At 38.0% G+C, this 22,122-nt stretch overlaps 1 protein-coding gene across 6 annotated transcripts in view; it reads left to right on the top strand.

Annotated features, from left to right (window-relative positions):
- GPD2 (glycerol-3-phosphate dehydrogenase 2) overlaps positions 1–22,122 on the top strand; it is a 135,914-nt gene that overhangs the window by 42,060 nt on the left and 71,732 nt on the right. For all 6 annotated transcript variants that reach the window (XM_021075780.1, XM_021075778.1, XM_021075777.1 and 3 more), the window contains one exon: positions 10,425–10,596. In XM_021075780.1, coding sequence (XP_020931439.1) covers positions 10,425–10,596 — 172 coding nt within the window. The remainder of the gene's footprint in view (positions 1–10,424; positions 10,597–22,122) is intronic.

A 22,122-nucleotide genomic window follows, 5' to 3' on the forward strand; every position in this document is an offset into this window, starting at 1 on the left:
CTCATCAGAGGAAGATTCTAAACCATGTATGGACTGTATGCAAAGTGGGGAATTGCAAATCTTGGTTGTAATGCTAAACACATCTGATATTCTTGTATTAATTTGTAGGCTAGTTGGTGTAATAAACAATTCCTAAGGCTCAGTGGCTCATCACAATGAAGGTTTCTTTCTTGTTTATATTACCCTTCAATGTGGATAGGTGGGGAATTTTTTCTTAGAGTCATTCAGGGACTTTGCCACATTATACGGCTTTTAAACCCACTGGATCATTTACAGCCAACTGTAATGAAGGGTGGAAAGTGTAACAGTATTCTCTGGAAGTAGAGAAAAAGTTTTGTTAAGAATCCAGCTGTTGTATCTGTGTCCTGACTTCAGCTTCTAACCTAGTTGACAAATGTATTTTTTTTTTTTGGATTAAATTTATCATTAAAGTTTTTGACAAGGAATGTATCATTCATTTTCTTGTTTAAAACCCTGTACATAAAAAATCCAAAAAAGAAAAAAAAAGATAAATAGATTCCTGGAAAAGTGGTTTTTATCCTAAAAACACAGCTAAATATGTTGGGGCTGTGTCTGATATCTAAAGCTTGATGAAGATTCTGAATATACTGTATTCCCATAAGGCCAGTTGAAACTCTTCTCCCCTAACTCTGTGTGGTTAACCATTTCTCACAGGCCTGTTTCATTAAAGCACTAAAATTATGCAGACAGAGTTGGAAATGTTCTTTGAAGTGCATCCTATCATCGTCCTTATAATTTTGGTTTTTATTTAACACTTAGCTCCCAAAGTGGGACCATGGCAATATCTTTGAGTTATAATTCACATCAGGCCTTCGAGGAGTTTGTGATGCTATTTTATTGCTGGCATACAAAATCCACGAGGTTAACTGTACTGTGATAGGTCACATAGTGAGTCAACGACTGAGCTATGATTAGCGTTGACAGCTGGTGAGCTTCTAGGCTGTTGCTAACTGAGCAACATTGACATTCATTTTGATTTGACTTTGCATTTCACTTTCAACTATTTATCCATTTTAAGGCCTCTTTAAGAAACTTTTTAAAGATATTGTGGGACTGAGGAAAATTTCTATAAATGCTTTGGGAAAAGTCCTTTAGTGTTTCTCTTCCCATCTTCCTGCTTAATAGTTAAACTGTGTTAATGCTAGGCCTCCTCTTGATAGAGTTTGCAAATTGAGAAAATAGATGCTTTCAGATGTTAGGCAAAGTAATTTCCCTTGCTTTATTTTGAAATATGTGATTTTTCAGCAAAGAAGTTCTGAGATCCATTTACATGCTTGTGAATATAAACTAGAAAAATTATAATGTGTATATATTGGATGAAATAATTCACAGAGAAATGGGAAGTGTGCATCACAAATTTACCGCAAACTTTTTGTTTATTTGTTTTTGGTTGTTTTTTTTTTTTGTTTTTTTGTTTTTTTGCTTTTTAGGGCCACACCCAAGCTAGGGGTCAAAATGGTGGTACAGCTGCTGGCCTACGCCAGCCACGGCAGTGCAAGATCCAAGCCACATCTTCAACCTACAGCACAGCTCATGGCAATGCCAGATCCTTAACCCACTGAGTGAGGACCAGGATTGAACCTGTATTCTCATGGATCCTGGTTGGTTTCATTACTGCTGAGCCACAATGGGAACTCCCTGATTGCTATTAAAAGAGCTTCTTTGTGATTTCTCAAAGGATTCACTGCCACTTAAAGGTGGGATAGCACCTTCAGGGTAAACTCAAGCTCTTTTCTCAGCCATCTTAAAAGGATGGACTTGTTTTATTTTCTCTTGTCTGGTCCCCAGTGGAAATGACAGACCACCTATTAGCAACTCTTCCTACAGAGTAAACATGAATCCCTCAGACAGTATGTTCATACTGAGAAATGTTGCTTACGATCTTGTAAGTACAAGAAGAAACATTATTGTTTGGAATTACAAAGTGATTTGAGAGATGCAAGGTCATAAAAACATCTCAAGATTCACTCTAAGGAAATGCTTATTGCATTTTCTTTCCAGGAATATAGAAATATAGGATTTTTTAATAACAACAAAACATGAAGCAATTCCCCTTAAGTTGAATGGTTCCACTATCAATATGTGATTGAATCATGTAATATGAGAGAGTGATAGTTGCAGTATGAAGTGATTTGCATGAAACTCTGTTTTATACTCCAATTATTACTCTGCATGATTACAGGACAACCTGGTTGTTAATTGCCTGTGGTCTTTAAATATGCACTTCTTTCAGAAATAGACACTAATTATTAGATCTTGTTTTCGGTCTCACCCGAAGTTGCAAATGTCTAGGATTTTTTTTTTTTTAATTTGCAAGTCTAATGGTGTACAGACATAGTAAAACCAATCTCATTCTGAATCCTGTTCTTTTTTCTGGGATGTAAAGTCTCAAAGATTATGAACTTAGCTTTCAATTCTATGTAGGTGTTCTGTGTGCCAGTCTTTTGATAAGAGTCATACGTTTGCTATCAGAATTCTGGAGAAATGTAATCTTTCTAAAATGTAGAGGAACATTTGCCTACAACTTAAAGAAAAAACACCTACTTCCCCACAGCCCATCATAATTAAGTATTATCAGAAATAACAACATCAAAGTAATATTAAATATTAGATTTTTTTTTTTTTTTTTTTTTTTGTCTTTTGTCTTTTTGTCTTTTGTTGTTGTTGTTGTTGCTACTTCTTGGGCCGCTCCCACGGCATATGAAGGTTCCCAGGCTAGGGGTTGAATCGGAGCTGTAGCCACCGGCCTACGCCAGAGGCACAGCAACGCTGGATCCGAGCCGCGTCTGCAACCTACACCACAGCTCACGGCAACACCGGATCGTTAACCCACTGAGCAAGGGCAGGGACCGAACCCGCAACCTCATGGTTCCTAGTCGGATTCGTTAACCACTGCGCCACGACGGGAACTCCTAGATATTTTCTTAATTGTGCCAAAACAAGAACTTTTTGTTTGGGAGCTGTGCTTGGACTTATGCTAGGCATAAGGCAATTTGCTTTGTGTCTTGGGCTCTCCTTTTTTCCAACATCAGTGGCTGAATTAGGTAACAGATCCTAAGTAGTGTTTTAAAAGCAGGATAAGCCCAGCGCTACCAGATTTAGGATCTATTACCTAATTCAGCCACTGATGTGGGTCAGACTGATGTGATGAAAGTGTGAAGCCAGTGAGTGGGAATCCTGGGCTAGCAAGGGTGCACAAACGCTGCTTAAGGGCAGCAGCTGCTGTTCAGTTTCAGCAGATCCTAATTTTTATGTGAAATATGGTAAATTTTTGTTATGTGTTATTATTATTGTCTTTAATGAAGTATAGCTGACTTACAATATTATATTAGTTTCAGATGTACAACGTAGTGATTTGATATTTTTATAGGTTACATGCCATACAAAGTTATGATAAGCATTAATGACTGTATCCCCCATGGTGTATATTACATCTCTGTGACATATTTATTTTATAACTGGTGGTTTTTATTTATTTGTTTGTTTATTTATTTATTTATTTTGTCTTTTTAGGCCTGCACCTGTGGCATATAGAGGTTCCTAGGCTAGGGGTTGAATCAGAGCTGCAGCTGCTAGCCCATGCCACAGCAACTCGGGATCCGAGCCACATCTGTGACCTACACCGCAGCTTGTGGCAGCGCTGGATCCATAACCCACTAAGCAAGGCCAGGGATGGAATCTGCATCCTCATGCATACTAGTCAGATTCTTTTCTGCTGAGCCACGATGGGAACTCCCAAACTGGTAGTTTTTAACCTCTTAATTTCCTTCACCTATATCTCCCATCCCTGCACCCCCCTCCCTTCTAGCCACCTAGTTATTTATCTGAGGAAAATAAAAATACTAATTCAAAAAGATACTTGCACCCCAATGTTCATTGCTATATTATTTACAGTAGCCAAGATATGGAAGCAACCTAAGTGTCCATTGACAGATGAATAGATAATGAAGTTGTGGTATATAAATGCCATGAAATATTAGCCATAAGAAAAGAATGAAATCTAGCCACTCGTGACAATATGCATAGGCCTGGAGGGTATTATGTTCGGTGAAATAAGTCAGACAGAAAAAGACAGGCTGTGTATTTAATTTATATGTGAAATCTAAAAAACTGATCAACAGATAAAACAGAGACAGAACAGTTTTTAAATGTTGGATAGGTAACTCATGCTTTTAAGAAGGTATGTATGCTGACCAATTCACTACAGTGACTTCTGGTTTTAGCACATGCTATTCCTACTTTTTTACCTGGTATTATGTCACTCAGCAAATGCCTATTAGTCTTTCTTGACCTGATTTAGCAATGATTTCCAGGAAATCTCATGTCTGGATGAGGGATTCCTCCCATGGCTCTTGTACCTTCTCCTCTATCTTAAATCTCCCTGTTAAGTGATATAATTGCCTCTTTATCTTATTGGCTTGTCCTCCAGTCTGTAGAATCCTTGAGGGCCTCCACTGCATCCTGATTGGGTCAGGTATCTCCTCAGGTGAGGGCGGGCACATTGCCTTTTCAAGGCTTCTCCCAGAACCTCTGGAGTAGTCCTTTCATGGAGACTCTTCCCCACATTCCTCTATAATCAAATTGCCTTCGAAAGAAGGAGGGTGAGGAGAGGGCAGGTCTAGGAAGATTTGGAGCTTGGAGGCTGGAGGCCTCTTTTCTTAAAGCTTGTTGTTACTTACCTCTACTCTTTTATTCCTGCTGCTTTTCTCTTCTTTATTTCCCCTCGATCAACATATTCTAGGGAAGGTAGAGTGCAGATGTGTTTTTGTGACTCAAAGCCATATGAGACTCAAATGAGTCTCTCTCTTGTCATAATTATAAGGAGGGCCTTAGGCTGTGTTTACTGCCTCTAAAATAAACTTGGTGCTTAGCTTCTCAGTTGCAACACTTTCCAGCTTTTATGAAAAAAATAAACAAAAATAAAACGTTATTTTAAATGTAGTGTCAGAAATTAAATAAATTACCCTCAATAGTGCCGTATATTTAAAAAATATATTTTTGGAAGGACTATTCAACAAAACCTCCACAACAGAACCATACCAAAAAAACAAAACTTTCTGTATTTGGCAACTGGTGATATCTCATCCTATTATAATTATTTAGTCTGCTCCTTTATTTTTTTTCTCAAATTATATGTAGAATCAATATGGCATAGTGCTGTAAAACTTAGTCCCTATCACCAGGCATGTGGTTCAATTCCTAGCTCTACCATATACCAGCTGTGTCATCAGGGGCCAAGCACTTAACTCCCGTGTCTCAGTTACTCTTCCTGTAAAATGGAGCTCATAGTAGTACCTAACTCATAGAGTCATTGTAAAGATTGCAATGAGTGAAGAAAGTGAAACCTTTATAATAGTGCCTGATACATAATTGCTATGTGCAGTTACTTATTATTCTATTATATTAATAAAGTCAAGTTTGTTGAAGTATAACTTGGGGTATAATTTGCATGCAGTAAAATTCACCCTTTGTAAGATACAGGTCTTTGAGTTTTGACAGGTGCATATGGTTGTGTAATCATCACCACAGTCAAGATGTAGAACATTTCATTCATCCTCAAAGGTTCTCATATGGGTCTCATATGGGCCATTTCAAAACCCTGACAATCACTGATCTGTTTTCTGACCCTATGCTTTTGCTTTTACAGAATGCCATGCAAATAGACCCATGCCCTATAGAATCTTCTGAGTCACACTTCTTTCATTTGACACAGGGATTGGCAAATGTTTCCTTAGAGAGCCAGGTAGTACATGTTCTAGGCTTGAGGGCCATACTTGCTCTGTTGCAGCTACTCTATTCTGTTGTTGAAGTCATGCACTACATATGAATGATTGGATTTGGCTGTGTTCCAATAAAACTTTGTTTATTAAACAGGTAGCTGCCAGTTGGGTGGGAAACCAGAATTTGCCAATCTGTGTCCTAACATAATGCTTTCGAGTCCCATTCATGTTGCTGTAACTGTTAGTAGTATGGTTTTTTTTTTTTTTTTTTGCATTTTAGGGCCACACCCATGGCATGTGGAAGTTCCCAGGCTAGTGGCTAGGGATCAAATTGGAGCTATAGCTGCCAGCCTACACCATAGCTCACAGCAACACTGGACCCTTAACCCACTGAGCGAGGCCAGGGATTGAACCTGCAACTTCATGGATCCTAGTCGGGTTCATTAACCACTGAGCCATGAAAGGAACTCCAGTAAGTAGTCTGTTCCCTTTTTTTGGGGGGGGGGCTTTTTTCTTGTCTTTTAGGGCCACACCTGCAGTATATGGTGGTTCCCAGGCTAGGGGTCCAATCGGAAGTGTAGCCGCCATCCTAGCCAAAGTCACAGCAACGCAAGATCCAAGCCACCTCTGCGACCTACACCATAGTTATGGCAATGCCAGGTCCTTAACCCACTGAGCAAGGCCAGTGATTGAGCCTGCGTCCTCATGGATGCCATTCGGGTTTGCTAACCACTGAGCCATGATGGAAACTCCTAGTCTGTTCTTTTTATTGTCAGTTATTATTCCAATGTGTAGATACACCAGAATTTGTTTAGTCATTCAGCAGTTGAAGGATGTTTGAGTTTTAAACTAGTTTTTGACAATTACAAATAAACACACTGGAGTTCCTGTTGTAGCTCAGCAATAACGAATCTGACTAGTAACCATGAGGATGTGGGTTTGATCCCTGGCCTTGCTCAGCGGGTTAAGGATCTGGCATTGTTGTGAGGGGCCACAACTAGGATCTGGTATTGCTGTGGCTGGAGTGTAGGCCAGTAGCTACAGCTCTGATTCAACCCCTAGCCTGGGAGCTTCTATATCCCATGGGTGCGGCCCTAAAAAGACAAAATTAATTAATTAATTAAAAAAATAAAGCTGCTGTGTACATTTGCCCACAGATATTTGTGTGAACCCAGGTTTTGATTTCTCTTGAGTAAATCACCTGCCTGGGTTCAGGGGAACCAGTGGAGGGGTTGTATGGTAAGTGTATTTATATCTTAATTAGAACTCTCAAATTGTTTTCTGAAATGGCTGGATTATTTTGCATTTCCATCAGCAATGTAAGAGAGTTCCAACTGTGTTGTATCTACTCTGACACTTGGTATTGTCCATGTCTTTTTAAAATTTAAGCTACTCTGAAAAGATATAAAGAATCTTAGGCATGAGTAAAGATATTTATCTTTAACTCATATTAAATTGAAAGCTCTTGAAGGGCTTTATACAGGGAAATGACATGCTTTGAGTTTTTAAATAATTATACCAGCTGCAATATGGAGAATGCCTTGGAAGAAGGAGTGGTATATGTGTGAAGACCAGTAGGAGGATATCATTTTAGGAGAGGAAAGGTAGAGGAAAGGGAAGATACCTTGACTTGAAAGTGGGTGGTAAAGTCGATGTGACTAGGTGTGAGAATTTTTTTTAAGAGGTGGAATTTATAGAACTCAGCGGTTGATCAGATATAGGACTTAAGAGTGTGGCAGAAGCAACTAGTGTTAAATGGTACCTTTCTGAGATCAGGAAATTGTCAGGGGAAAAAGTTTGGGGAGATAAAGTTATCAGTTCAATTTTGAGATAAACTCGAGACATCCAAATGGAGGTGCTAAGTAGGTAGTTTGATATCCAGATTCTGGCATATGGGGACACAACTGAGCATCAATTTTGTATGCAATAATATGGTTGAGATTCCCTGGAGAGGATTTTGAGTGATCTGAAAAGAGTAAATAACAGATGCAAGAGGAACCTCAGTGTTTAATGTTGGACAGTAGACAGATAAACACAGGAAGTAGAAGAGAGTGGCTTCAAGCGGCTAGAAAGAGATGGAGGACAAAGAGACAGAGAGATCGCTTTAGACAGTCATCTTCCAGGTACTGAGGTGAGTGATCAGTCAGTCATGTGCTGAGGTGACACTACAAGAGGAATGAGAGTAGTTGATTGGATTTTGCAGCACGGTGGACCTCGGTCAGTGGTGGTGGTGGTCATGGAGGTAGTACTGGTGTGTATGTGAAAATCCATCTTAAAGTGAGTTGGGAGGTAAATAGGAGGTGAGGCATTAAAAAAAGCAAGTTATACAGATCTTTCAAGAATTTTTGGGCTGATTGTTAAAAACATAAGTCATAGACATTTCTTACTGTTTGTTAAGATGAAACAGGTCAGAGCATATGCATGAGAAAGATGAGGCAGGGGATGAAGACAGGACAAACAGTGTTGTCAACGGAGAAATACAATGCATGAGAAATACCCATCAGATCTGGGGTACTTGCTGAAGCAGAGATTCAGTTGAGTTTAATATCCATAGTTATGACCTATTAGCAGCGTAGAATGGGGGCTTTTAGTATTATCAAGTTCTAATGAATTCTGTCATATAGTATAGTCCTTACATTTATTTTAAAACTATTTCTAGAAAACTTACCAAGCAGCAAATGTCAGCACAATTCTTTTGATGTGTGAAAATGCTCTGGCGGTTTAGTCACTTGTCATTCTCATGTCCAAGTCTTACCCATCTGTCATGGCCCAGTTGAAACCCTCAAGTGAAAGACTCTCCCTAATCTGAATGGTCATAGCCTAGTAATTTTTCCCCCTGTTTTGGCGTTTGTTCTGGTATGTATTTACTGTGTGTGTACACATGTATGTTTTTTTCTCATTTCTTCTCATATGTTGAAAGCCAAGGACCATGGATAAAAGGTGTTATATTCTTTGCAGCACCTAGCCAGTTACATTTATTTAGCTTGTGACCTTAAATGCATGTAAATGTGAACACGGGAAAGTGGTTATTAGCAGACAATTAGGAGGAGTTATGTAAGGAAGCATAAGATTTTTGTGACTTGGCATCTGAATTAACAGAAAAATTATGGTACTTGATTATAACCCTGTGTTTTTATGATACTTAGTAAAATATGTTTTGTATGTTCCCTGTTATATGCTATTAAGGAATTAAATTATTTAATACAAATAACTCTTTGGTGGTACTTAATAGTTTGCCAACTACTTTCATATCATTGTTTCATTCAGACTGGGGCTAACTCGGAGATGTAGATATAGAGACATATCAGGGGTTTGATCCCGTACTGCAAATCAAGAAACCCAGGCCCAAAGAGAAAGTGAGTCAAAAGTCCCTTTACTGGTAAACAGGAGTGCTAAGACCTAAGCCAGGAGCCTCTGATTCTAACCTAGCCTTCTTTCAGTGTACTTCTAGATTTATTTTTATAGAAATCCAATTGGCCCAATAATAGTTAAATCCAATTGTAAGGAGGACTTTGGTCTAGTATATGTAAATGAATAAAACATTCACTTACCAAAACAATTATCTGATCTCTCTGTCAGAGCTAAGATCACCTTTTCTAGAATAAGCTTAGTTGTGGTTCAGCGCTTCATATGTGGCCCTTACAGCAGAATGGGAAGAATGCTGCCCTTATGGATTATGCTGATGCTCTGATTTAAAGAAAAGAAAAGAGGAGTCACGTATCTGTGGATAACTTACTACCAGAACAATGGTAGCCAGCACTGTCTGGTATAGTGAACTGACCTAGTATTGGCATTTCAGAAAAAAAAAAAAGATTCTTACCTGTTTTTCTGGGCTTTTGATAACTTTTGGCAACTTTTAAGACTAAGGCATCCTAAATAAAAAATGGATGATAAGTTATATTCTAATGAAAAAACCTGAAATAGGGAAGGTCATTGTCCTTTAAGGGGACTATGGCTGGCTTTAATTATATTATTGTTAAAGCTTTCCCAAATTTAAATCATGTGTATTAAATATATAAAAGCTATAATTTTATGTTAAACCATTTAATGAGGAAGCCTCTGACTAAAATCTTTGTATAATATTATTCCCATTGGCCATAGCTGATTATTATACTGGATAATAACTTCTGTTGAACAGACTCTTTAATTGTACTGACTTAAACTTATAGATCCCCAAACTCTAGAATATATTTTTGTCAAGGGAATTAAGGAATGAAGAACATATACTTTTAAGAAATTGCAGAAAGGCATAAAGTGCTTTTTCCTCCTCCTTTCTTCACTTTTATATGTTATCTGAATGAATGGCTGCTACTGGGTAAAACATTTCCTTATGTTCTGCTATAAATTGTCTTAGACAAGGTATTTGGGAATTGCTGTACAGTATGGGAAGTAGTTGGACTTGGCTCTACATGAAACCAAAACAAACAGTAGAGGTATTGACTCTGAAACCAGGTATTTCATGGTTAAATAGTTATGATTCATGGGGAAATAAATACACAGAATTTTAAGGACTTCTTTTTTTTTCTTCCAAAGCAGATGGTTCTATAGAGCTTGTGGACTGTGGACTATGGTCTTGCTCTGGCATTCCTTATCTCTGCTACCAGTCTCTCTTTTGGTATTTTGCAAAATATATTAAATTGGCATTCCAGACAAACACCTAAAAATGGTCTCCTTCTACCCCAGGTGAACCTGGCCTTTGTTGAAGCAGCAGACTGCGTTTCAGAACCTGTTAACAGGGAGCCTCCCTCCAGAGAAGCTCAGATACTGACTTTGAAGAACACGACTGAGTTCGATGTCCTTGTCATTGGAGGCGGAGCAACAGGAAGTGGCTGTGCACTAGATGCAGTCACCAGAGGTGAGTCCTGGTGTGGGCGGGTGTAGCACAGGTAAAGGTTTCATTGGTCCTCCTGATATAAACACACAGTATGCACTCTGTTCCGGTAAAGTCACCTTTCTATTGCATTTCTTAATTCTCCATCCTTTGTGAAGCACCTTCTCATTTTTAAAATAGAGGTACTTGCACAATTTTAAAATTAAATGTAACTTGTCCTTTACACTGAAATGAATTTATTTAAAATGAAAGCTTTATATTCCTGTGAATTCATTGCTTTGATATTCTGGTTGTTGCTTTTTTTTTCCCCTAATAAATAGTAAAATATGTTTATATGAAATGAAACTATTTGTGTATCATCTACAATCATATTTATGTCAGTGAAGGCTACCCTTTATTAAAATTAATTAATCTTGCAGTTCCTGTTGTGGCTCAGTGGGTTAAGAACACAAAAGAGTATTTGTGTGGATGTGGACTTGATCCCCGGTCTTGCTCAGTGGGTTAAGGATCCAGCATTCCTGCAAGCTGTGGCATGGATTGTAGATGTGGCTCTGATCTGGTGTTGCTGTGGCTGTGGTGTAGGCTGGCAACTGCAGCTCCAATTAGACTCCTGCCCAGGAACTTCCGTATGCCTCAGGTGTGGCAGTAAAAAGAAAAAAAAAAAAAAAGAATCAATCTATTTGAATAATTCTTTTTGTTTCTGTGTCTCCAAAAATCATCTCTTCCAATGAAATATGGACTAAAGTTTGGGAAATTCTAGTTTATGTGACTAAATAATGGGAAAGAGTAACTAACCTACAGTTCTGTCTCATTCTATTAACTTTAGGAAAGACATTGTGGCACGTTCTTTCAAAATGGAAGTAGGATTTTAAATAAAAATGTTAATATGGAAGACCAGTGCTCTTACATATGACATATTTAATGATTTGTTTCTTTTGCCTGTGGTTGTTAGTTTGGAGTTTGGAATCAGAAATCTGGGTACATATCCTGGCTTAGCTGCTTTGTCAGATATATGTGTGTGTGTATACACACACACACACACACACACACACACACACACACTTGAGCAAATTACTCAATTTCTCTAAGGTTCTTCGCCTTTCAAATAAGGAAATAATACCATTTGTTAATGATTATTGTGAGGATTAAATGTGTATCGTGAAGAGGTGCTTGTCACACAAAGTAGAAACTCAATAAGTTGTAGATAATATTATAAGTGCCATTATTAACACGAAGGCAGAAAGCTTTTAGAACCAGTTGTGGAGAGAGAAGTAGAAGTGGAAAGACAGGGTTGGGCTTGATAGGCCAGGGAAATGCCTCTGGACTTTACTGAATAAGGAAAGCATAAGCAATAAGGAAGAAGTAGGCATGGGTATAAACTTTTAAGACATCTAGAAAGAAATAAAACAGAAAGAAGGTAACGATATGGTAGAATATGAAGAAGGGCAATGTGTGCCAGAATTGTATTTTATTTTCTTTGTTTTTTCCCTTAAGGATAGGAACCATGAGTGAGGGGAGTTCCCATTGTGGCTCAGTGGTAACGAATCCAACTAGTATCCATGAGGATGAGGGTTCAATCCCTGGCCTTGCTCAGTGGGTTAATGATCCAGCGTTGCCTTGAGCTGCGTTATAGGTTGTATACACGGCTCAGATCTGGCTTTGCTGTGGGCTGTGGCATAGGCTGTCAGCTGTAGCTCTGATTTGACCCCTACCCTGGGAACTTCCATATGCTATGGGTGCAGCCCTAAAAAGACCAAAAAACAAACAAACAAACAACCCACCCCCCCAAAAAAACCCAACATGAGATGTACTACTTATGGAAAGGGGTAGGAAACTTGGATGGAGAAAAGGCTTAGAGAATCCAATAGGAATAGGGGTACTTTGCTCTGGTTAGGAAAGGATGTGTGTGTGTGTGTGTGCGCGCGCGCGCGCGCGCGTGTGTTCCCACGTGTGTCCAATGTTACTCAGAGTTGGGGCAGAGAAAATACAAGATAGGGTAGAATCCCAAATTGAGAATTGACTGGGTATCAATGTTAGAAAGAGAAAATGAGAAAAGCTTTTGTGAAGGCAAGAACTTGTTTAAATAGAGTCTGAGGACTGGTCGGGGGAGGTAAGGGGAGTAGGAAAGCCAGCTTCCTTCAAAGAGTTAAGGTAGGTTTTGGGATCATGAGTGCAGCACTAGTAAGACAACCACTAATTAAGTGCCTTTTAATCATTTTCTCCTTTTGAGGCGTTTCACCTATGCTTGCTTTTGTGTATTTTCTAGATTTATATCTTTTTAAAAATGTAGACAAGGTCATACTGCAGTTATTACTCTGCAGTGTGTTACCTAAGATAACAGTATATACCAAAGGTGTTCTTATTAATGATTCTTTAGATTGTTTCCAGTTTTTTGTTTTGTTTTATTTTTCTATTTAAAACAATATTGTCTGTGAGTCAACTGCTGAGCCACCTCTGAAAATATAAAGACTCATAAGATGTGTCCTTGCCTTCAAGGAGCTTATAGTGTTTTAATATTTGCTGAACATTTTTCCTTTGGACAGTAAAGGACATCAACTAGTACATTAGCAGACAATTGTGAGTGATAATAGTGACAATGATGATTTTGAAAGGGTAAGAGTTTCCAGAACTAGAATGTTGACTAGATTTTTAATACTTATAGTTAGTAACAGCTAAGAAAATGTTATGCTTTTAATATCTCCTGGCATATCAATTGCTATCTTTTAAAATAATTGAATGTCTTATTTTACATATATGGAATTATGACTTATAAAAGGGATGGATAAACCACACTTTGTATTTCCTTTATTATGCTGGTAGCCTTTAGGGGTAGCATTTATAATTAAAATGTATAGAGATGCTGAAGTTAATCTATATTTATCCTTTTACTACAATTTCTGATCATATCAGTAGCCCTCTGAAGTGTGAAAGAATCATGGGCATTTGGTTAATGAATTGTGCATTGTTGCTGTTCATTCATGGAATTTGCTCTTTTATTATATTTGATGCTTCGCTTAACAACAAATTTTGCTTTCTCTGCATTTGATATGTTTTTACCAAATTATTCCTGATTGTATCCATTAATCTTTAGTCACATTTGACAAAAATAAATTACTGTGATCTTTTAAAGTTACCAGTAATAATTAGATTTTTCAGGACATCAAAGTTTGGGGGGAACCACTAGATGTTAAAGGGCTTGTATAAAAATGTTTGCACAAGCTTTTTGATAAAATACTATGCCCAAATGTAATTTTGGTAATGGATAAACAAAGACTGTAGAAGGAAGACAAAAAGTCATGAAGTTTTCATGACGAACATTTATTTGCATTCTTACCATCTGCATTTTCTTCAGGAATCAATTTTCATTTGCTTCATTTGGGAATATTATTTTATAAACATAATATGCACAATTCTCCGCACGTTCTCCTGCAGGTCTCTAGGATCAGTAGAAATTGCTTCTGTTTAACACCTCTGTGGCCAGTCCCTGGGCAGAGGCCCAGCCTCCAAGCACAGTGATAGGCGCTTTGCCCCCAAAGAGAGCTAGAATGAAGAGAATCTGATAAATATAGTCACTCCCTCATGATGCTTCAAGATGTTTCAGTTCTGTTTGTTCTTTTATGTGACTTTACCAGTATGTGTCAGAGATCACTTAGTACATTTTTTGGTTTAAAGTCTGATTTATTAACTTAAGCTTTATGGCTTTGATTCATATTCCAGAGAAGACTGCCTCTTACTGGGAAAAAACATTAACTGTAGTTCTCTGGTTTAACAGTGTATATGTACTTTTAGTTTATGGACGGTGCCAGGCTAGTAATTCCTGAATTGTTCCTACATTTCGTCAAGCTTAAGACAGTATATAGTGAGTAAGGACCCAGGCTATGAAATTATAATGAAGTGGCATCAACTAGGTTTCATCTACTAGGTTTCATCAACTAGGTTTCATCTACTATAATGAAGTGGCATCAACTAGGTATCATCAACTAGGTTTCTCCGTGGCCTTCAATAAGTGTCTTAATCTTATAGAGAGGCTCAAACTTCTTAGACATAAATGGGGGGTAGCAACAACACTTCTGCATAAATAAAGGTTTATGAAGGGAAGGAGGTATGTGCATTCCAGAAGACATGTAGAAAAGGGAGAACCATGGAAGATAGTGAATTCTGGGAATTACAGGTCTCCACCCCACCCTCCTACCACCACCCACCTTTCGCCATGAGGGTAGAGAAAATCCTATTTCAAGACAGTAGAATTGCAGCAGATGAAAGTTTGCTATTTGCCAGACATTGCTAATTAGACCAGGTTGCAAATTGCTACTACACTTGATCTGGAAAGTTAATGTAATTTAGTGATTATGTTATAAGTGATTGTTTTTGATAGGAGTGGGGTGGGGAAGATTTGAGAAATTGTGCCAAAGTTATCTGGAATAATAAGCCTTTGAGATTTACTAGATTCATTTTGAAAAAGCATAATGACAAAGGAGATTGAGCTCTAGCAGATATTGAAGTGTATTCTAAAGCTATTTTAATTAAAATAGTTTGCTAAAGGAATAGAGAGGTCAGTGAAACAAAAGTAAGGGTCTAGAAATAGATCTAAATATGGCACATTGAGAATATGATAAAGGCAGTATTTCATAGCTGTCATTATTGGTTATTTAATGTGATGTTGGAATATCCACTTTCCCAAATTTATGTATATATTCTGTTCATCATGCTCCATGTGGATCAAGAATTTAACAATAAAACACCACAAACTTATTAGAAGAAAGTGTATGTAAATCTTTTAAAAAATGGAGTAAGCATGATGCCAGTAAAGCAATTTTCCTTTTGGAAAATCCTGTTAAATCCGATTTCATAAAAGTTAAAATTTATTAAAGGTAGAAATACAGTTTACACATGTGAAATTGGAAAAATAACATGAGGCAGCATTTGCTTCATACTATTTTAAACTTTTTTTGTTGGTTTAATATGTCTATAATAAAACACATATAGATGGATTCTTCATTTTTTTGTCTTTTGTCTTTTTTTGTTGTTGTTGTTGTTGCTATTTCTTGGGCCGTTCCCGCGGCATATGGAGGTTCCCAAGCTAGGGGTTGAATCGGAGCTGTAGCCACCGGCCTACGCCAGAGCCACAGCAACGCAGGATCCAAGCTGCGTCTGCAACCTACACCACAGCTCACGGCAACGCCGGATCGTTAACCCACTGAGCAAGGGCAGGGACCGAACCCGCAACCTCATGGTTCCTAGTCGGATTCGTTAATCATTGCGCCACGACAGGAACTCCGATTCTTCCTTTTTTTAATACTTAACAAATAGAATCTACCTTTCAGTAGGTGCTTTTGGCCCATTTCCGTTTATTTTGATGCCATGTGCTTTTATTTTGTATTTTTTTACCTTCCGTCTTTTTTTGCTCCATTTCCTTCCTTCCTTTCCCCCATATTAAATCAGTTTTGTATTGCTCTCTCTTTCCATGTTAAAATCGGTAGATATAGTTGCTGCCACCTTTAAGTCCCATCAGAGCCTTTTTTTCAGAACCAAGTTGAGATTCCTGCCCTGTTTTGATCTTGGACATCCTACCAAATGCCCTGGCCTGACTGCTGCTCTCCAGGCTGTGTCCATCTTCCCTCCTGCTGGGTGTGTCCCAGCAAATAGTCCACAGCCCCAGATGGCTGTTAACCAAGGCTCTTCAACCCTTTTTCAGTCCCAGTATTCCAGCACTGGTCTGCCTGCTTCACCTCTCCCTGCAAGGGAGACTTGTATTCCTCTTGCCTTTTAGGAACTGAAATCCTGGTTACCTTTGTCTGTTTGTAGACCTAGATTCCACCAAGAGAGAATATTTTGGCCCAACTACTCTGTTCTGAGTTTCTGCTACATTTCTAGTTCATGAATTGTTTATTTTTGAGTCAACCAGGCATTGAAATCTGTGTATGTATGTGTAGGAGTGTGGGTTCATGCACGTATATACATAATTGTATCTTTTTTTGGAGAGGCAGAGGAATTTAAAGCTGCACTTACAATGGTCAAAACTTACAAACTGGTCAAAATTTTACTTATAGCAGCATTTATAATAGCAAAAAGAGTGTGGCTGGGTTTAATAAATTGGGTACATTCCATTATCAAAAAAGAGGTTTATAAGTATAGGGAAAATGGCTAAAATGTATTGTAAATTGAATAACAATTTGAAGAATGAGTTTGTTAGTCTTACTTGTGTTTGAAGCAAAAAAATACACAGGTTCATAAGCATAGGAAGTTTTTGGTAGAATATATAGAACACTTTCTGGTTAAAATTCATTGGCTTTTGTAACTAGGAAACCAGTGGTGTATTATTCTTTCTTTTCACCCTTTTATATTGTTTGGATATTCCTTCTCTTTTAAAACATTGGTTGTTTCTAAAATAAAATAGTAAAAATAGAAAGGAACAACAGCAACTCCCTTACTCCCCTGAAACTGCATTACTATAATTAATGTTATGACTTAATACATTTTTGTGCCTCCATAAGCATGTGTGTGCTTAAGGAACACAAAGTATGTTAATATATTCTAACTCAACAGTAGTATCTCCATTAATGGTTTATTTGTTTCCAACATAAAAATAGAAATAGGTATTAAGTAACCAATCCAATATTATACAGTTCAGTAAAATGTTAACATTTACTGTTAGAAAATACTAGGTTTAAAGCACAGGAATCCTGATCATAGGGATTAACAAGGCAGGATTGCTTTGCAGCCTTACAGGAGTGTTATTTTTTAGAGAAATTGATCCTTCATATAAAATGCTCAGACTTTGAGTTAATTCCTTTTTTCTTTCTTTCTTTCTTTCTTTCTTTCTTTCTTTCTTTTTTTTTTTTTTTTTTTTTTTGTCTTTTTGCCATTTCTTGGGCTGCTCCTGCGGCATATGGAGGTTCTCAGGCTAGGAGTCGAATCAGAGCTGTAGCTGCTGGCCTACGCCACAGCCACGGCAATGAGAGATCCGAGCCGCATCTGTGACCTACACCACAGCTCACGGCAAAGCTGGATCCTTAACCCACTGAGCAAGGCCAGGGATTGAACCTGCAACCTCATGGTTCCTAGTTGGATTCATTAACCAGTGAGCCACGACAAGAACTCCTCCTTGTCTTATTAATGGCATTGGCTTTCTGAAATCCAAAAGTAAGTGCCCAAAGCTTTTCTAATGAAAACTAAACTCCCCCTTCCTTAACTTAAATTGTTTTTCCTTCATGTGGCATGTGGCTTTAATAACTGCTCATACTACTAATATACAGTGTCTAAACTTTCTGATTTGTGTGTTATTACCTTGATGCCTCTGATAGTTATTCCATAGCTATTACTCTGTCCTTTCTATTTAAGAACAATTAAATAATACCACATCTGAAAATTTATTCTAAAGAAATGAAGATGCAGAGTTTAAACAAAAATGCAGTCTTGCAGTACTGTGATAGTGAAGGTAGGAAATAACCTTTGTATGCTCAAAAATAGGGAATTGCGTAAATAAATCATTGAAAATATTTAATGTATTACTATTCACACATTAACAATGAAATTATAGAGAAATATGTATTGACATGGAGAGGTGTTTACAATAAACAATGTTAAATGAAAAAATAAATGGAATATATCGTATGATCCAATTTTGGTAAAAATGTGCATATGTAATTATATACATAAACAGAAAATGTGAACATTTAAACACCCAAATGTCAACTGTGGTTATCTCTGAGTGGTGTGATTACAGGAGAGTTTTATTTTGTTCTCTTTACTTCTCTGCATTTATTATATTGAGCGTGTTTGCATGCATAATAAGATAATCAGTAAAAGGTATTAAAATACACTTCTGTTCTATTTCATGTTGTGAAAGTTAAATGTCGTACCATTCCCCCCCCCCCTTAGATGGTAATTATCCCTCTATATTCATCCAACTGTCTTAATCCATAAGTTGGTTTATTTGGAGGTGCCTGGTAGCTAGACTGTCTCACTCAGGGCAGAAAAGGCAAATCTGTAAAGACCTATGTTTAATTCACACCCCTGGCCCTACCCAAAAGATACAATTTTTATCTGTCTAAGAGATGGAAAAGATGGGCTGAAGATAACTGAAAGGGGTTACAGTTATATATATATATATATATATATATATATATATATAAATAATATATTTTGTATATGCATATATATATATATATAATATATTTTGTATATGCATATATATATATATTTTTTTTTTTTTTTGCTTTTTAGGGCAGCCTGTGGAGGTTCCTAGGCTAGGGGTCAATTTGGAGCTGTAGCCACCGGCCTACACCACAGCCACAGCAACACAAAATTCTGAGCTGCATCTGCAACCTGCCGCACAGCAGCAATGCCATATCCTTAACCCACTGATTGGGGCCAGGGATTGAACCTGCGTCCTGTCCTCATGGATGCTAGTCATACTCATTACAGCTAAGCGACGATGGGAACTCCTGAAAGGTGGATTTCAAGTTGACTTTCTTCTTCTGCTATAACTAATATTGTTATTCCACCTAAGAATTTCAGAGTGATCTCATTCCAAATATTAATACTTAATACTTTACCACTGCCATGAAAATTCCTGAGAATACCTGCTAAAGCCATCAATTATAAAAGCAAGAAGTCAACGCTACTCCCAAATGTTCTAGTTCATCTATCTCAGTGATAGAGTGTATTGCTTCCCCCCAAAAAAAACAAAAACAAAAACTATTTCTCAAAAAAATCTTAAATAAGTTTAGTGAATTATCATAAATGTACAGAGAGAGGCCAGCCCTTCACTGCTGAGCATGTGGGAGGTCATTCTTTTTACTCTAAGGAAAGATCTTCCCCGCTGCCTCAAATCCTCAGCCAGACACACTTGCTTGAAGCTTGGATGCATTATTTTTTATCTCCTCCAAATTTAATTATTTTACCTAAGATGCAAAATGTTAGCATTGACTGTCACTTAAAAATAATGTTCCTTCTCTTCGAGAAGATAAAAACAGCACTTCTGTTCAGTTCCTTGCTTTATACTTAAAAACAAAAAACCCCAAGCTCTTAATTTCAGATTAGAGGGGAAAAGATTTTTTAAGAGGTGAAACAGAAAGAAACATATTGGGTAATGGAACCACACAAGACTGTTAAAAGGCTTTAAAAAATTATTGTCTTTGCTGTAGTCAGTTAATCAGTTAAGGAAGAAGTGGTTATAACTTCTAATAATGTCTTGATTTTGCATAACTTTCCTTCTTCCTCATTCCGTCTTTCTTATCTAACAAAAAACAAGAAATCCAGGACATTTAGCATGCGAACAGCTGAAACATTTTTAAATGTTTTCTTCTTTTATTTATTATTATTGTTATTATTATTATTATTTTGTCTTTTTGTCCTTTTAGGGCCATGCCCTTGACAAATGCCCTTGGCAAATGGCTAGGGGTCTAATCAGAGCTGTTGCTGCCGGCCTATGCCAGGGTCACAGCAACTCCAGATCCGAGCCACATCTGCGACCTACACCACAGCTCATGGCAACGCCAGATCCTTAACCCACTGAGTGATGCCAGGGATTGAACCTGCAACCTCCTGGTTCCTAGTCAGATTGATTTCCGCTGTGTCACGATGGGAACTCCTAAATGTTTTCTTTTTTTAGAGTTTTAGGGTTTGTGTGTGTGTGTGTGTGTATGGTTCCAAAACTTGGTAATACTTTTAGGTTACATGGTGCTTTAATATATCAATTTAGCTATAACTTTAGAGACTAAAATCATTTCTCTTCAGAAATTCTGATGGGTAGCTTGACGATAAGACATTGGAAATAATGGGACAAGAAAAAACAGCCTGGTTTGACAGAGAAGCTCATTTTAAGTCTTGCTGGTATTCACTAGGGTTTCTCACATAAGTGCATGTGAATAACTTTTTAAAATGTCCAATTCTTGCAAAAGCAGTTTTGAGGCTTTAAAGTGTTAGCTCTCACTTAAATATCCTGAAATATCTTCCGGAGATGGCCTGCTCATTCCTCCAGTAGTTCCCTGCCTCAAACTATGTCAGTTTAAGAAAAAAAAAAAAAAAAAAAAAAAAAATCCACCCTAATGACACAAGCCCATAACATTCTGTCTTCTTATCACTCTCCAATACTGCCTTCTGCCTTTGAATCACCATTGACCTTCTCATGCTCTATGGCACCAGTCCCCTAGATGGTCTCCTGCCTCCAGCCCCACCTTCACCTCCACCCTCTTAATCAGAGAAATCTTTCTAGAACATTAACCTGATTTCTCAGCTTAAAACATTTTGGTGGTTCCCCTGATAGGCAGCATAATAGTATTTCATATCATCTGTGTACCCGCACTCAAGCCTCAGTAACAAGCAGACCCTGAATAAGCTGGGCCATTCAGTCATTTGCTTTTCTCTTTCTTAAGCTTATCTTTGTCAGTGAGAACTCCCATCCTCCTCCCCTCCATACATTTGAACCCATCCTCCTTTGCAGACGCAGACTTTCTCGAAGACTTATCCAGAGACATAATTAAAAACTCCTACATTGGCTGTCATTATCGTTCATACAGGGGATTATATCATTAATAAACTACCCTCCAAATTATGTGACTTCAAAAACGACATTTATTCTCACACAGCTTCAGTGTGTCAGGAATCTGCTTCTGCCATGTCCTGGGCCCTTGGCTCTCAGCACTTCTAGCAACTCACGTGGTGGTTGGCAGGATCAAGGTCCTACAAGTTGTTGGACTAGGTCTCAGTTCCTCATGAGCTGTCGACCAAGGGTCTCTGTTGGTTCCTTGACTCAGAACAAGACAGTTTGCTTCATCCAAGCAGAAGAAAGTCTCTTGTAACCCAACTGCACAAGTGACCTGCCATCATCGTTGCTGTATTCTTTTGGTTAGAAGCAAAGCATCCCACACTCTAGGCTACTACATTACCTACTAGGAAGTGGAATAACTGAGAACTGTCTAAGACATCTTCTTCCACAGCCTCTGAGTACCTTTGGGCAGGTGGGAGCCATGAGCTGAATGGGAGGCTGCTTACCTTCTCTCAGTCTTATGTCCCTGCCTCTCATGGTGTGGGCATGGTGTGGCATTAACATGACCAATTCTAAGATTGGAAGAGAGGTGCATTTTAAATAATTCAGCTCTTAAATGCCATTTGAAAGTCAACTCCCTCGTCTGATCTTCAACTGAAGAAAAAATGGTCTATTTTAGTGCTGGAAGAACTCTCTGTGTTGGACTTACTAAGAAAAGGAGATAAGGGAGTTCCTGCTGTGGTGTGGTGGGTTAAGGACTTCGCACTGTCTCTGCAGGGGCTTAGGTTACTGCTGAGATACTGGTTAGATTCCTAACCCAGTGCAGTGGGTTAAGGATCTGCCATTGCTACAGCTGTGACATAAGTTGCAGCTGCAGCTCAGGTTCAATCCCTGGCCTGGGATCTCCATTTGCCATGAATGGGACCAAAAAGAAAATAAAAAAGGTGATAGAGCTCACTAAGACAGTGCATTCATATGAGACTGCAGATGTAATCTTGAGCAAGCAATTTTGGGTTTATGTTCCAAATTTAATTTTTGATGCACTTTAAGATAAGTGT

This window comes from Sus scrofa, chromosome 15 (assembly GCF_000003025.6).
Source record: "Sus scrofa isolate TJ Tabasco breed Duroc chromosome 15, Sscrofa11.1, whole genome shotgun sequence".
Taxonomy (NCBI): Eukaryota; Metazoa; Chordata; class Mammalia; order Artiodactyla; family Suidae; genus Sus; species Sus scrofa.